The sequence below is a fragment of the Emydura macquarii genome, unplaced genomic scaffold (assembly GCF_026122565.2).
Source record: "Emydura macquarii macquarii isolate MOO-44397 ecotype Brisbane River unplaced genomic scaffold, CSIRO-AGI_Emac_v2 contig_2422, whole genome shotgun sequence".
NCBI classification, from domain to species: domain Eukaryota; kingdom Metazoa; phylum Chordata; order Testudines; family Chelidae; genus Emydura; species Emydura macquarii.
Window position 1 is genome coordinate 25,171,909 of NW_027132559.1, and position 17,816 is coordinate 25,189,724.

At 40.7% G+C, this 17,816-nt stretch overlaps 1 protein-coding gene across 3 annotated transcripts in view; it reads left to right on the forward strand.

Annotated features, from left to right (window-relative positions):
- Window positions 1-17,816, forward strand: part of ETV1 (ETS variant transcription factor 1) — a 74,235-nt gene that overhangs the window by 39,294 nt on the left and 17,125 nt on the right. For all 3 annotated transcript variants that reach the window (XM_067562121.1, XM_067562120.1, XM_067562122.1), the window contains 2 exons: window positions 56-244; window positions 4,943-5,190. In XM_067562121.1, the coding sequence (XP_067418222.1) occupies window positions 56-244; window positions 4,943-5,190 (437 nt within the window). The remainder of the gene's footprint in view (window positions 1-55; window positions 245-4,942; window positions 5,191-17,816) is intronic.

Consider the following 17,816-nt stretch of genomic DNA (forward strand, 5'->3'; position numbering starts at 1 on the left):
TTTTATTTGCAGAGAAATTAACTTCTTACTTTTTTCCCCCCCATGCTGCTGGTAGTGCCTATGATCAGAAGCCACAAGTGGGAATGAGGCCCTCCAACCCACCAACGCCATCCAGCACCCCAGTGTCACCGCTGCACCATGCATCCCCAAACTCAGCTCAGACTCCGAAACCCGACCGGGCTTTCCCTACTCATCTCCCTCCATCCCAGTCCATTCAAGACAACAGCTTTCCTATGGATCACAGGTAAGAAAACCAATATCCTAATGACCACAACATGGGTTGGTCCTTTGGCATTTATAGTTATGGGCTGATTCTACTTCACTTCTTCAGGTTGAATAGTACTTGCCTCTCTAGTTATTCCCATTGAAATCAATGGGACCAAGATACTAGTCAGCATGGCTGAGAGTGGCAGAAGCAGCCTTAATATTTGCATTTGTGTGAACTGGCACCCTGTTTCAAGGACTTCAGTGGAAGCTCAGATTGGCAACTACAGTGTAAAAAGGCCTGTTTCTGCCATCTTTGCTTACCATACTCCTCAAGTAATTCTGGTAGGACTACCTAAGGAGTGAGGTACTACCTGGCATGAACACAGAATCTGATTCCATGCTAACAAGCATATAAGACTGTCTAATACTTAGCTGAATAGATGTATGGGTATCTTCTGGGGTTGCTATTACACAATGTAGTGTCAGTTTGCATACTCTTCCCTGAAAGGGTGAGTATTATTTTTTGAAAGCTTTTTGAAATAGAACAGCTCATAAAAAGGAAATTAAGCTGCCAACATAAACCATGTTCGAACAACATTAGACTGAATAAAACTCACAAAAGCTAAAAAGTCCAGAATGGAAGCTGAAACTGTGCCCTTAAGTCAACCTGTTCTGTTTTGCTATCTTAGAGGTCTCCCAACAGTGGATGTCTTTCTTAGTTCACTCCCCTATGTCTAAATTTTGCAGCAGATATGCTCATGATGGAGTTTATTTTTGTAACTGACAATTTATCTGCTTGGGTGTGAGTATAGATATGACTTTTAACCTTATTATCTGAACGTGTTTTTGTTTGTCAAATAGTGTGTATACCCATAAATATACACCTGTTCAGAGTGACACACCAGTGCTTCAAAAATATATAAAGAGAACCCATGTTCAAATAAAGTTAAGATCTTACACCAGGGAGCATATAGGTCAGATTCACCCCTGCTAATGCAAGGAGATGCAGTTTGTATGCTCCTGCACCAGCAAGCATTGCTGTATGCAAGGGTCCCTCCCCCTCATTTCCAGGAAGGGCTGTTGGTTTTTCCATTCCTGCTGCCTATTTTGGGTTCTGCTGGGGCAACTTTAAGTTCTGCCTGTGACTATAAGAGCCCCACTGGCAGGAGCTGGAGTAAAGAGGCACTGAATCAGCACATTCAACTGCCTTAGCCATGGCCTGCCCCATCCTTCTTGGGCTGTGGTGGAACCGTGCAGGTCCTCAACAGAGGGCAGATTGTGGTTTTGATTGCAGGATATCGGACAAGTGTTTTTCTGTAAGTACACCAAACTCAGAGGGCTGAGTAGGTTTGGCTGAAATTCTCTAAACATTAAATTACTTTCTATACAGAGAGCAAGATGATCTATTTCAGGTTAAAGGGTTTTTGTTTAGAAGCAACTGAAAAGCAAGGTAATAGCAGAAGTTGAATTTCAGCTTTAATGTGGCTAATGAAGAGGCTCACATATACCCTTTTTCCACTGTGTATAGTTTTGCATGACACTCAGCTTTATAATAGGGTTTTCACATGATGTCTTCATTGTATTACTGTATGATATGATGCATGCCGTCCTAAGGACATTTTGCATTATGCTTCCCTTCAGTGAAAGAATAACCACTGAACAACCTTTTAGTAAAGCCCAAAGTAATGCACTCACAGAATAAGGTTTACATTACGTGGCTAAAAATTTCACTCTTCTTTATTTCTAAAGAATGATACATTTTGTTGTGGAAGGTATTTTTTCCTTTCTGTTTTTAATCCTGAATTTGTTTTATGTTCTCCTCCCTCATTCCCGCCATTCCTCACTTCCCCTTCTAAATTCAGTGTATGCAGATCTTGTAAATATTTTTGTGAGAAGCATATGGAAGGGTCTGGATTACCGTATGATCTATTGCATACTGCACAGGTCTGATTGGAGAGAGACAGGCGTCTTTTATTAGTGTATTCAGAAAATACTGTCATTTTAAACAAATCAATTCTATGGTTGAATATAATTGTATGTATTTATATAAAATGGGTGCACATTTCTTCGGACCATACATTCTGTGGCTTAGGATAACAGCAGCCTCAAGAACATGCAGCTTCATATGAGGCATAAGTGTATGGGGGACAAATGGTCCTAACAAGTACCAAAAGGAATCAAATCCACTTGTATAAACAAATGGCTTGATTCCATACAAAGCTTCCAGTACAACAAGTATTATTAACTTCCTTTGAGGCTTTGCAAGTGAGCCTGTTTCTTATTTTAACTTCAAGTTGCAATTTTCTGATTCACTCCTTGACAGTTCTTAATGATAATTTCTGCTTCTTTTTTTGGCTAATGAAAAAAGGAAGAGAGGGGAAATGAATGCAGTGCCAGTCAGCCTAACTATTTCATAATACGTTTGAGTTTCTAAGTTTATTTTGTGCAGGTGTAGGTGGAATTGCAAAGCCTAATGTTGCAGTGTATCTCTGCAGAATAGAATAGAGTATTCTTAACGTTAAACCAATTAACTTTCAGTCTCCATTGTTACCTTACTCTTCAGTTGTTTCTATGTATGACAGTAAATATTTAAGTTCAGCCAGATTCATAGCAGTATTTTGATGAAAGTTTAATAGATTTAAAATTTGTGTTTGAAATGCATGCTGCATAAGATTTATATTTATGTATTTATTGACTTACCGATCAAATTCTGTTCTCCTCCTTCTCTAGCCAATTTTCTCAAAGAAAGCATCTGATTTTACTTTCATAAACCCAAGTTAGTTCAGTCCCAAAGTACAAGAAACTGAAAAAATCATTGGTTCTTGGCAGTAAATATTTTGACAGAGGGAAATGTCTATCTCTCTCTTGAAGAAGGCTGTGTTCAAGTAACATCTTGTCCTACTCTTTTAGGATATGTCTACACTTGGATCTGGGGGTGTGATTCTTAGCTCGAGAAGACAATTATATGCTTGGTATGATGAAACTAGTGTGCTAAGAATAGAGTGGCCACAGCAGCACAAGCAGCAAGAAGGGTTAGCCTAATGGAATACATATCTGGTGGGTTTGATAGGCAGGGACTTGGGGTGGCTAGGCCCTCCCCATCTTCTGCTGCCATGGCTACCTTCCATTTTTAGTGCTCTAGCTCAGTCAGAGCTGGGCTGAATATGTCTCCTGGAGCTGGAAAGCACACCCCCATTTCCAAGTGTAGACATACCCTTGGTTGGGGGATGGCAGGTCAAACAAATAGTTTACTTCAAGGAGATCCCAGTTGCTGTTCTGTGGATCACACAGATGCAGTAGGTCCCTTCTCCACCACAGTTGTTCAAAACCAAGCCACCCTGGGGCTGGCTCATCTCTTCCCTCTATGGGAGGGTGGCAGAGCTGCGTGGAAATGTGTGATTCACCAGGGAAGCATGCCATTGACCCACTCTTTCCTCATACCTCTGAACCTGCAGGAGTCCAACTACTCAGACTCAGCCCTCCTAGTTGGGGCTCGGAGGTGTTGCGGGGGGGAACATGCCAGAGCTTGGGAGGAGCATGGCACATGCTTCTTTCCATTCTGGTGCATTACATGGAGCAGAAATCCATGAAGCACTGGCTCCACTCCACAGCTTCCACTTCCCTTGGAGAGGAAGGCCATGTACAAATGACTGGGGGAGCAGTGAACTCTTAATGAGACCTTGGCTTGCATGAGGAGGTGCCCAGACAGCAATATGAGTAGGAAGGCCATCCTTTGGGCTGTGTTTTGTTTCCCCTCCTTCCCCCCAATAGATCTGTTGGGTCTGTGAAGTTTGCAAGGTACACCCCTCCTTTATCCAGAGGGGTGAAAACTCCTGCACACTGAGACAGGAATGTGACACCAACTCTGCAAGGTGAAGCTCCCACGGTTTTTTACATGATGAGGAGACAGTTGGGGCCTTTTAACTTGGTGGAATGGTGCCCAGATCTTACCACTGACATCTTTATTTGTTTGGAGATGGCATCTGTAGCAAAAAGATACATAAACACACAGACTTGATTTGCTAAGGCTCCTTTATGCCACTCTTGCAACATAAAGGGGCCACCCCCGGAGAATGTCATTTGTGCAAACCTCTTCCCGCCCCTCCTCCCCCCACGCAGCTCTCCCAGCAGGTGGAGAGTTAGTGTAAGGCACAATTCTGTTCACTCCCCCTGTTGGACCAGCCAAGGAAACATGTGTCTTTTTAGACTGTAAACCCTCTGGGGCATGGATTGTCCGTAGCCCAGCACAATGGAGCTCGGATACTGACTGGGCCGTTTGAGAAGTACCACAATATAAGTATTTACTACTAATAAAATAATAAGGCTATTTCCTGCTTCCCATGTCCCATGGGAGGGGAGGGGGGGTCTTGGGAAGCAGAATGTAGCTGAGAGCATCCCCGGGGCTGCTCAAATTTATGCTGGGATTAGACGGGACCATAAACAGCTCCAGCATATGGGAAATGTAAAGGCAGTGTAAAACCACCTTTCTCTTCCTGAATTCCTGCTCCAATTTTGGAAACAGAATAACTGAGAATTGGGCCCAGAAAGTTTGAGCTGCTTTTTATTTATTTTTTTTCCTTAATTCCCTATTTGGTGATTAAGGATAAAAAAAGAGCAGTTTAAAAATTATACCTGTTTTTTGTTCTTTGTTGTTTTTTTTTACCATCCTTGCTCTGGAGTTATCATTCACTCTATTGATTGCACTTTTGAGTGACTTTTCTCACTTGTGTCATAGATTTCGCCGCCAGCTCTCCGAACCTTGCAGTTCTTTCCCGTCTTTGCCTGCGATGCCAAGGGAAGGACGTCCAATATACCAACGCCAGATGTCTGAGCCAAACATCCCTTTCCCGCCTCAAGGTTTTAAGCAGGAGTTCCATGATCCAGTTTATGAACACAACGCCATGGTTGGCAATGCAGCCAATCAAAATTTCCCTCCTCCTTTGATGATTAAACAGGAACCTAGAGATTTTGCATATGATTCAGGTAGGTAAGACTTTTTTCTTTAGTTCTGTGGGATAAAATAGTAAAGCCTCACCTGGATTTGCCCAACTAATCTTTTTTCTCAGTGATGTTTAGATGTATCTGCATTCAGATTTGCTTCTTGGAGTTATTGTATGGGACTTTTAAACCCCTTTAATTCATTTAGGCTTGGCAAAGTAGCCTCTTTAGATAATAACGCTGGTAAGGCATGGCACTGTGGGGGAACCTTGCACTGCAGTTGCCTTGTCATGTTGGGTTTGTAGGGACTTCAGTTTATAGAGCTATCTAGAAATTAAATATGAAAGACACAGAGAAAGAAACTGATCTGTTAAACTTCGGTGGGCTACCTCTGAGGGGTTTTGTTTATAATATGATATAGGTAATCACACTTTCAAAAATGGCCTCCCAAATGTGTGCTCACAATTTTATGTCCACATTCAGTTATGTCTGCCAAAAATAGGGGCCTGATTCTCCTGTTGCTTAAGCTCCTTTATATCAGGAGTAATTCCACTGATATCCAATGGGGTTTACACTGCTGTAGAACCAGGGAGGGAGACGAATTAGGCAAATCAGTGCTGTAATTTGCGTGTAAACTGTTTTGTTTTAGGGGAGCAAATAACCTGCAGATGCCAATTTGATGATGTAAACTATAAATTGTTATTAATCGTGTTTATTACATCCGACGAAGTGGGTTTCTGCCCATGAAAGCTTATGCCCAAATAAATGTGTTAGTTTTTAAGGGGCCACAGACCTCTCGATGTTCAAAATGAACAACGTACAGACATCACGTTAGTGCCAGGATTAATCTGGTGTTTTGAGGGGTGGGTCCCTTTATTTAGGAAGGGATTAGCTGAACTGAAAGACAAGAGAAGGGATGGATGAAGAGGACAGAGCAGGTGCAAAGAGGAGGAAGGGGGAAGGTGTGAGGGACAGGTGTAGAGAAACTGTGAGGTGGGGCAGGAGGGGGTTAGAGCAAACAGCCAACCAGCACAGGACAACAGAAAATCATTCAAATCCAGAAAATATTCTCAGTGTCCAGCCATCCCATTTAAGCTGCTTCTGAAGCTGCTCTGCTGGCTCTGGTCTCCGACTGGTTCCTCCTTGCATTTTTTTCCCTAAAGACCACATAGCTGTGAGGAGGGATACCCTGTGAGTCCTAGTGCCTCTTGAATGGGGTGTCTCCTGCACAGGTCTTCATTGGGCACTTTGGAAGACGGTGGGAAGGGTAGCCCTGGTGGGCCCCATTTTACTTTCTTCCTCTCCCAGTGCAGCTGTACTTGCTTAAGCAGCTTCTGCAGCTTCTTCTGGCAGCTTCAGTCTCTGGCCAGCTTCTCCTTGCAGGTTCTGTCCCAAAGGCCACATGAAGGCTGAGCTGAAAGTTCAGTCCATAATAAATTATCTCGTATTTCTAGTACAAGTGAGATCTTGTTTTTATTGTCTTCTCTATGGATCCACTCAGCTGATTGACCTTTGTGAACATGTTTTCATAGCCTAATCATTATGGTGTACTTGTCTTTAATTAGCCGATGTTAGAACACAAGAATTTAGAATGTAGGGCTGTCTTCTCCTTTTTTGTGTGACCGGCATAGGAAAGAGAAGCTGAAATAAATTTCTGAGGGTTTGTTGGGGGTTTCTGTTGAAGTTGAGGTACAACATACAAATGGGCTCAAATGGCAAAAGATCAGTTCCAGAGCTGAATTGTTCCATAGTTGGGGGTATGCTGAGATCCCTGGTTTTGGTTTTGATGTACCTCCACTCCAGGGGTCGGCAACCTGTGGCACGCGTTTCAGAGGTGGCACGTGTGCCAACTTTGAGCGGCACACAGCACCCTGACTGGAGCCATGCCACAGCTGCTCCCCACCCCAAGCAGTGCCGCGCCCCCCCACCAACACGGCCCCGCCCCTTCTCCACATGGGCCGAGTGGTGCCCCTGGCTGGGAGTGGCACGGTCCCTGCAGGAACGGGCCCGCAGGCCCCCGCTACCACTGTTGCTGAGATCAGGGCCACAGACACCCCCCCCCCCCCCCAGCTGCTGCCACCGCTGCCAGGAACCGGCCTGCAGACCCCTCCCCCACCACCACTGTTGCAGCACTGGGAGAGCGGGGGTGGGGGGAAGATTTGGCATGGCCCTTGCTGAAGGTTGCCGACCCCTGCTCTTCTCTTAACAGAGCAGCATGCAAGAGACTGTCTGCACAGTTAACATGGCCATGGATAATAGAGGACTTCTGTTTCAGACTACAAGTCCCTTACAACCTTCAAAAGCACTATTATTCATCCTACTAAATTAAAGGGTGAAAAAAAAAGGCTCTTTTGTATGCATCTTCATATTTGGCAAGGGAAAGGGATCTCCTTATTGCAAATTGTTACTTTAAATCTGAGGCGGTATTAATTTTCATATCTGTTCCGAATTTTCTTTTTAGAGCTGAAAAGCAAAATTTAATCTGCAAGAGAGATGTGCAATCTTTTAAGTGTCTTTTTTTTTTCCACCGGTGACAGAAATGTTCCATTTTAGAGTAATGACATTCAAGCAAAGTTGTTGTTTCGTTTGTAGGTGAATAATTAGAGTTTTTAAAAATGTAATAGCTGTGTAACCAGTGGTCATGAAAAATTAATCTCTTGGTATCAAAAAGTATTTTTATTGGCCTTAGAATCACTGCATTTAAGTTGACACATCTGTACACTCCATAAATTGCAGTCAACAACTGTGGTCTGTTGATATTTTGTCTTGCTGCCATCTGTTCTCTAGAAACCATCATTTCTCCATCTTTGCTAAGAGTACATTAAATAACCCCTTAGGAAACATAATGTATTTGTCACTGAATCATTGATTTCATTTTTTACCTATGGATGTTGAGTGGGGCAAATGCCATAGTGGAAAGTCTTTTTTGCATGATATTTCATCGCAGCTCAAATAAGAATACAGAAACATATTTTAAAAGTTCATTGCAATTCACTGAGATGTTCCTTTTGGTATGTTTTTAAAGGAGCCTCATAAAAGTTCATTGCTTTTGTGCACTATACTTTTATACGTTGTGGAAATATGGTGAATGAAAAGCATTATTATGGAATGATTATAACTCTATTAAAACATGACATTAATTATGACATGGGAAATGGCAGATCAATTAGTTGTAATTATAATTGCAGGTATGCAATTTCTATTGCAGAATGTTTGAGATAATGGAAAGAGAAAAAAAGAAAAATGTCAACAGAGCAAAAGCTCTTTTTCTTTTCCCTCCACCTCCTGGAAAACACAGTTTATCATATGTTGAATTACAGCAGAAAATTAATTCTAAATCTTCTGGCTGTCAGTTAACAGATGTATATAACATTGTACATTTTATACAGCACCTTTAAACCCAAAGGGTAAGATCCTTAGCTGGCATAAGTTGTCTCTGCTCCATTGAAAACATAGAAGCTATGACAATTTTGCTATGACAGTTAACATTAACTGCAGCTCTGCCCCAATGTGCTTTGCAAGCTGTATGTATATAGGCATCTCAATGGGTTCTGCTATGTGCTTGTCACTTTTTAAAATAAAGCATGTATATAAGTACTCAAATATAGATGGAGGACTCTAACAGCAGATGCCCATTTTTGAAAAATGTTGGTCTAATTAGGTAGGTAGTCTTGGCCTACGTGGTTTTGGTCAGGATCTGACTCAATTCTTAGCTTATGAAATATGACAACAGTGTGAGCCTAAGTGGTATACCAGGAGGTATACTGAACATGACTGCAATTGTGGCCATGTATTTGTGCAATATTAAATATCTGCTTTTAAAACGACTTCTTTCAGATTTCCAGAATAATATAACTTTCACCTACTCCCAGTGAATTATGCAAAGAAAACAAATAAGTATGAGCACAGTTCTTCTATCATGCTGCCTGCTACATTGATGCCATACAATATGCATTATTATTAAGGTTGCCCAGCACTTCCCCTTGTAAGACAGTGTTTTTACTTCTCCATGACTTTGCCAAACTTTAACTGCTTGGGTTGCATTTTTCTATACTGGGTGTCTTCTTCCTCAGTCTGAATGTTTTTGGAAAATTCCGTTTAAAACAGTTCCACCATTTCTGAGAGAGAAAGCTAGTGAAAAGTACATTGTCTTGGCCATGTTAAAAAAAATCTGGCACCCTTGTGTTTGAAAAGTTTCCATGCAGGGAGTTTCAATGTGACAGGGGTGGCCTTTGTGTCAGGGAGGTGCCTTTGCCATCCCTTTGAAAATATGCCCCAAACTGGACACATTGTAAGCTTTTGCAAAAGTGCAGTTTGTATCTCAATAGAGACGCCTGAGATTTTAGCAGCTAAATTCCCCAAAGAGTCTGTTGGGACTGGGCATGCTGCAGCCTGGGGTTGAGCAGAGCTTTCCCTGCACTTTCAGCTTTGGGCTGCTGTTGGCTCCAGGTACTGGGATTGAAGGCAGGGAACTCGTCTGTCGTGCTGTCAGTGGTTCTTTTGGGGTCAGGATATGTGAAGGAGGAAGCTGTCTGATTCATACACAGAAGGGATAAGCGCTGGACCTGCAATTTGTGTGTGTGTTGGGGTGGAGGAAATAGGTTGGGGAAGGTGATTGGGACAGAGAAGCAAGGAGAGACGGGGACTGGGATTTGGAGTGGGGATGGACTGGGTGGGCATGGGGACTGGGAATAGATGTAGAAGTCAGGGGCAGTGACTGGGTCTGGAAACCAGAAGGATATTGGGACTAACTTAGCAAGGAGATGGAGACTGAGAACAGTAGGCTGAGGTGAGAGGGGTAGAGGAGACATATCTCATGATGCTATAGAGCTGGGACTGGCTGGGCAAGGAAATGGAACAAGGAGCCATAGAGGGACAAAGATTGGATGTATAACTTGGAGAGGGAGTTTCGGACTAGGAGCTAATGGGGCCAGGAAGTAAGGATGGAGGTTGTGGGCGGTGGGAGGCCATTCTAGGGGAGAGAGACAGATTGGATGAGGGTTCGGGGAAGTGAGATGGACTGGGATGAGAAGTTTGAGGATTGCAGCCTGGGACTTGCTAGGTGAGGAGAATGGGATTGAGACAAAGGGGCAGTGGTCGGTTAGAGGTAAGAGTGGGATAGGAACAGGGTGGAGATGACAGGGCAGAAGGAGCATCCTTATTTCTGACATGTCCTCACTTTGAATGCTTGGCTTTACAACCTTAATGTTCTTTAAACGTAGTTTTTTGTGCCATACTACAGTGTCGTGGATGTGTTTTTAAAGATAGAATGGGAGCAAAATAAAACTTTTTAGAGTCCCCCCAAATAGTGTTTGTGTCATTGTCATTTTTAAAAGACTTCAGTTAAACTAAAGAGATATTCCCTCCCATGTTCTGCCCAGCATTTGTGGGGGGCTGCTGAAATTGTTGAAATCTGAGACATACTGGCAGAGATTTTGAATTACATTTTCAAGCAAAACTATTTTAAAATTTATTTGTTGGGGATTTATTTTATTTGTTGGGGGTTTTTACTTATTCAGGGGTAGAAATAATAATTTTATCTGTTTCTACCTTATGGTTGTTTTTTAAATTGGGTTAAATTTTGGTCTGTGAACACTTTGGAGATGAAGACGGCGGCAAAGGAGAGAGATCCAATTGTCAATCTAAACCAGTGCAGGATTGTTCCCTATAGGATATTCTCCATTGCTTTGTGCACTCTAACTTTTAAGTCCCACAACTGATGGGATTTATACTACTTCCCTGAACGATATTGGCTAATATTTGTACAGTGCTTTGAAAATGTAAAGCACTCTGTATATAGGCTTGGAACAATTAGATTTTTATAAATAAAGGTCAGTAATTGTCAATTTCTATCAATAATAAACTAAATTTACAGATAGGTGAAGTAAAAACAGTGATACCTGAGCACTTATTAGGATTTGGTTTGAGGATAATTACTTTGCATATTTTGACATGTGATGTTGGCAATTTGTGTTTTAACAATTTTAAAGCTTTAACTTTTTTAATCTCAAAATTAAATAATTTATTTTGTCACCCCCTTCTCCATTGTCAGACCACCCTTTTCATATTTTCCCACTACCGTGAAAATTTAAATTGATAAAAATCAGAAAAAATGCTTAAAAATAAACATCTATATTACCTGTCAAAATTATTAAAAAAAATAAAAATTGAATTCTGCCAAGCCTAACTATATAAATGTTAAGCATTATTACTACTAATGTTGTTATTCCCATAGGAGATTATTCCATAGTTTAAGAGACTTCAGTTAATAATTATTTCTTGATAATGCACTTAAATTTTCCTTTGATCAATTTCATTCCATTGCTTCTAATTACACTTCCTTGAATCATCCTAAACAATTCCTTGGTCTTAATGTACCACTTCTAAATCTTTGTAGGTAGTTTGCATGTATTCTCCTATTCTGTCTGTGTCGAGTTGTTGAAATCTTGCTTTATAAATCCTTTAGCTCTTAATCTTGCTTTTCCTCAAATTTGTTGTGATTTCCCTCCTGTTATTACGCTGCTTGCAACTGTGTGAAATATTTTCTGCATATTCTCATCAGTGTTCCGTAAAGTGGAACTAACACTTTCCTAATCTATGTTGTAATGATTCTGAATGTGCAGCTCAAAATTATGTTATTTTTATCACCATACTGTTGTGCAACAAAATACATAATTTTCAGTTCACTATCATGGCTACGGGTGAGATGTTTGTTCCGGTGGAGTTTTGCCAGCCAGTATTTCACCCTACATATTTTTCAGCATTGCTGCTTTTTCCCAGTATCTTCCTGGAATAGATGAGCATGGTTAAAATATCTGACGTACTTGCTTAAGGAGCTTGTCTTTGCTGTTGCTTCAGTAAATGAGCATGGATTTCATTCTCCTGCTTAAATGCTCTGTGTAGAACTTGATGCTAAAACAACGAGTGCACATATCCTCAGTCAGATGTGGACAACAGTGGAAAACAATGTGATGACCTAAGTGAGGTTCAGGAAATATTTGGACTTTTGGAAGATCATTGGTAGAGCAACAAATTTAACATCTCTCATGCTTTCTGGGCAGCTGTTTTCCTCTAAATATTTGCTGTTTCTGTCTGAAAAAAGCTAGGAGCTAATCTTACTAAGTTATTCTACTCTTTCTTTATAAAATAAGGAAAACCTCAGCAACATACTTCTCTCCTGTGTGTACAGCCAAATATCAAATGTATATTTTTCATTTCAAAGCAGACAACAAAATCTAAAAAGTTATTCTGTGGCTGTTGTTTTTCAAAGAAATGGATAAATATCCTCTAAATCTACAGTTACAGTAAGTGGCACTGGCTAATGATTTGATTTGAGAATTGAGAGTACAGTCTGGATTTGCTCTTTGTGCATTAATGCAGGTCAGATGGACACAGGCTGCATTTTAAATCAGTAATGGAAGACGAAGCCTGTCTTAAACCAATCACATCAGCTTTACCCAAGACCGATTGATCCCTAGGGGCTGAACCCTGTGAGTGCAGCTTTTATATGAATGGACTCTGTACAGCCTGAAGTTTCATTCATAAAATGGATGCTGAAGGGGGGAAAAAAAAAAAACCCTGTAATGTCCATTTATACAGAACTAAAGGGTGTAGTGTTCCATCAGCTGCTGTTTTTGCCAGTTGACTTGCAGTAATGATTAATGCTCATTGGCCCTGCTTGCATGTAACTTGACACCATTTATGGCCTCAGTGTGTTTCTAATGTATAGTGAATGAGAAGGCTACATTCTCAAATCAGAAACATAAACAGGAACTGGTTGGTCTGAATTCCATTCAAATATGTCACTTCAGCCATGCAGTGTTTGTCCAACTTAGATTTTACAGGCAGGGAATGAGGCGGGGGAGAAAAAGCAACACAGACATTTTTTGCAGTAAGCTCACCAAAGAAAAGGAAGAAGAGAGAAAATCCTTTTAGCTTTTTTTTTTGTTGAATTTAAAGGGAAAGTTATGCTTAAATTCACAACAAATTTTAAAGTTATTGAAAGTGATGAAAATGAATATCTGATTTTAAAGTAGCCTCAAAGGACCACATTTGTGTGGAATTTAAATTCCGATTTTAATATGGGAGCTTTCGTTTTTTGTTCTGGTGTATAAAAGGTTACACAATGCCCAGGCAGACTGTTGTCTTAGAATGTATTTTCAGAGACCAGATGTCATGATGTTGTCATAGTGAAGTCCCATTTCACTATAGAAACCAAAGTCCATGCATTTCAGAAGGGAAAGGAGTTGTTTGCTTAAAGGTTGTTGGGTTTTTTTTTTTTAACTGTTTTTGCTTAGGTGTAAACTGCTTGGACCAAATCTGATTCTAGCTGGTAGGTTTTTGTCAGGTGTGATAGGTAGGAATTTATCTTGCCATAGTTACTTTAGGAAGATTTGTGTGTGTGTGTCATAATAGTGTTTCTGTAATACTGGATGCAGGTTGAAATAATAAATAACTCAAAATTAGAGCCTTGGAAAATGAAGGTGAAATGAGCCTTTCTTTTAGACTTTCTCAGACAGGATCCTATGAGCTTCACATGCAGATTTACATCTTGCTACCCCTCCTCTCATTCATAGCACTATGGTGGCAAACCTGCAAGCATTTGCCTGTGTCCTTAGCTTTATGCATGAGACTAGTCCCATTGAATGTTATGGGGTTGTGTGTAAGCATTTGCAGGATCAGGATATAAGTGAGATCCTGGACAGACAATGTGCAGACCTGGCATAGGGGTGGGGTGATGAAGAATTTATTTATGAGCATCAAATCAAACATTATCCTTGTGGCCTCTTTGTTTCCCCACTTTGGAATTTTTTCAAAAGGATAATTATTAATTATTTGCATTATTGTAGCAGTTTAAGAGACCTAGTCATGGACCAGGATCCCATTGTGCTAGGCACTGTTCAAACACAGAACAAAAATACAGTGCCTGCCCCAGAGAACTTATTCTGCCATTACCCCCCTTCTAATGAAGAATGGAAAATTCATGTTTTCCACTTGGTGTGTTTTCATTTTCCAAAAAAATAAGTTGCATTATAAATAATATTTTAATGGCGAGTCACCATACATTGTGAAATTAGATTTTTCTTTTGGTGGTGCAAATACATTATTTATTTGATATATAACAATGCTACTAGAGATGCAGAGGCTCTCATTTAACAAAATTACTTTGTTCTTTTGTGCAATATTTTTGCCCAAGCCAAACAATATTGGATTGAAATGCTGTATTAGAATTGTCAGATTAAAGCCATGTACGTAGTTTTAAATGCCCATTTGAGAGAGAACATCAGGCATTTCAACATGTCTGCATTTTGAGCTGAATCCTGGCCCCATTTAAATGAATGGCAAAACACATATTTACTTTGATGGCGACAGTATTTTACCCTTTTTGTAGAATTCTGTATTGATAATACCAGCCTTAAAGGGGACATGAATTTTCTTAAGGACAACTGGGCTAAAGTTTGGTTCACCAACTTGGTTTTGTGACTAGTAGGATTGTATATGGATTCTAATATTTGTATCTATATTTATTGATCTTTATATTCACATGCATTTTCGCATAAACTGGTTTCATGTGATTTAACACAAGATCTTATATTTGATAGGTTTCAAGGCTAGAAAGGACCAGTATGATAATCTATTATGATCCCCCCTGTATATCTCAGGACATCGATTTCACCCACTGATTCCTACATCTAGCCCAATGACTAGAACTAGAGCAGATACGGTCTCATGGTGTTTCCAGCCATCATGGAACTGGATGAACTGACAGTAAGAAGACCAGTTCTTGCATTAATTCAGTCCCGTAAATGGCATTTAAAAGATTCTTATGAGAAACTCTTTACTTGAGTACGGAGAAGTGTTAGGTTGATGTTTCCTACAAAAAATGAATGCACAGACCTAGTGAGTGCTATAGATATTGAAACATACAAGAATCCTCATTACTGAGAATTTATTCCTTCTCTCGAAAGAGCTATCACCAAATCAGACTGTGATCTTGTGGCCAACAGGGTTGGGCTTTTAGGTACTTGGATATGAGACCTCCAAAGAACATCTCACTGCTTCAGAAAATGGTATTTCCCCCAAGTCAAGGCTTTACCAAATCCCACAGTATGATGTTAGAGACTGATCCCGCAAACAGATTTATGTGCAAGGACCTTTACTGCTGGGCAGCAGGGTTGGGGTACACATGTGTATCTCTGTTTGCAGAATTTGCTCCTTAAACAGCACTCTGCAAGTGCTGGCCGTCTGATGAGATGTAACACCAAAGCCCTAAACTCTTGTGGTATGTGAAGATCCCAGAAAGTAAGAGGTGATCTAGCTGTATTGCAGTTGGAGCAATTGCATTCTGCCTACCTAAAAATTCCTCTTGTGGTTTCAGCTGATTACTGTATTCTTCTTTGCTTCACACTCTAAACTGTTGGGTTGAGTTGCTGTATTAAACAGATGTTACTTTCCATCCTGGAGCTGGCTGCATTTCAGTGGTGGATTAAATGATCCTCATGCATAAGCGGTATATTAATTTAAATTTTAAGTGCTCTTGGTTCATTATAGATGATAAATGCAATATATACATATAAATTACTATTTTAACACCATTGAGGTAGGGGATTCTAAAATGTAACCTGTCTTAACTATAACAGTTTCTTAAAAGACTTAAATTGTCTCTCGAGCCTAGAAAAGAAAAGCCAGTTGTCTTTCCATATATCAGAATTTAGGTGAACAGGATTATCATGAATGTTTTCTGTCCTCCCCACTTATAAGAATGGCAGGCAGAGCAGAGGGACAGAATGTGTGTGCCTGCTTATGAAAACAAACACAGCTACAGATTTTGTGTCTTGAATCACTGTCATAGAAGCCTGTGATTTAACCTACATCGTAGCCCTTGTTTTGAGGGGCTGAGGGATTTATATTTATTTTGAGGACCAAAAGGATATTTCAGAAGGAGATGCTGTCAGATCAAGTTAAATGATTGAATGTTTCTCTAGCCAAACCCCTTGAAATTCTAGCGATTAGCTCCCATTCTTATAATAGTGTCCTCCCAGTCCCAGAGGGTAAGTGAGAGAAGAATTAGGAAAGCAAACAGGAAGGCAAGAGCATGATCCCAGTGCCAATAGTATCACTTTATTTTCTGCCTTTAAGGAAGAAAACATGTTTTGTCTGTGGATGGGGTATATTGATCAAAACGCGTGACTTGTTTGCAGGCTCAATGTCCAGTGGGGACAGAATCACATCTGTGCTTCCTTGCTTTGTGTTTTTATAGGATTTGCTCCCTTCTGTGTTGTCCTTATCACCAGGCCCTTATCTGTTCAGGTTGTAAACTGGTCTGAACCAGTAGAGCTGCCTCTTTTAGAGCAGTGGAGTACCGTGGCAGAGTGTTTCTTCCAGGAAAGCTAGAACCTCAGGTTTCTAATAAAACCATCGCTTTGTTCCGGAAATCCATTTATTCCGTCATAAGGGACTAACGTCATTCAGGACTAGATTGCAGTTTTGCAGCCTGCCCTGAGTAAGGGATGCTGTGGAGCTGCACTGTGCCAGGAGGGGACCAGAGAATGAATTGTGAGTCAAGCTCCCAGTTCCTCCTCTGTATCCCCCTTGCTCTGGGGGAGGAAGAAGTTACTTCATCCCTTCTCATAGTGAACCTTACTTTCCTCTGTGTCCCAGGCCAACTACTCTGTGGGAGAGGGTGCAGCTAGGATTCTTCCCACTCTGCCTGCTTCTTCACAACAGGGTGTATTGGGCAAGTAGCCCTTGCTCGCCTCATCGCACTCAGAGTCACAGTCTGAGAAGTGGCCTTCAAGAGAGCTCAATCCCTTACTTCCATTGTGTTGAGACAGTCCCTCAGGTTGCAGTGTATTAATATGAGAGTTGTGCTAAACAAGGAGGCTCTATTTTATGCCCTGTTTCAGGGTAGAATCCAGAATCCAACATGAGCTGCTCAGTTAGGGCTTGGCCTTGTTCCCCCAGAAGTTAGTAGCTGATTTCCCTGATTTCAGTGGGAGGAAGATTGGGCTGTTACTTTGTACTTCTTGATGAAGGTACAGCAGCATATCTACACCAGTTCTAATTTGGCATTCCCAGAAGAGCAGGCATTGCTGCAGTCTCTGGATTATATATTTTAAATTAACGCTTTAGTGGGGGGGAAAAGGGGAGGAATGGTGTCAGAACAATATTAAATAAGGCCAGTTTCACAATTTTAAGATGACTACTCTATATATCTTAGGGTAAGGCGAGACCAGCATGACCTTAGAATGTTCCAGATTAATAGCAGTACTTATGCATCCTTACTTTTTTACTGGACTTTGCCCTTCTTAAGGTGATATAACTTTATAATATGAGCTAAGAATGCAAAATATATGTGCTGCATATCCAAAACCCAGGCATATTTATTTAAATACCATAAGCTGCTAAAAGATCTGAAGGTGAGACAACCAGTTCACCTTAACTACTTGCATTGTGCCCTGAAATTAGCTCCATGCCTTAGCTCTGTTGCCTTTATCTTCTTGAGACCATAGTTTAAGAAGAAGAAAATACACAATTGCTCTGCAATTTCTGCTCTAAAATGTTTGCTTTTGAAGTAACTCCGCTTAGCTAGTTAAAATACTTCTGGGTCTTAGTCAAGCATTTACTACAATTTAAAACTGTAATGTTAAATTTCATTGGTTGGACTTTTA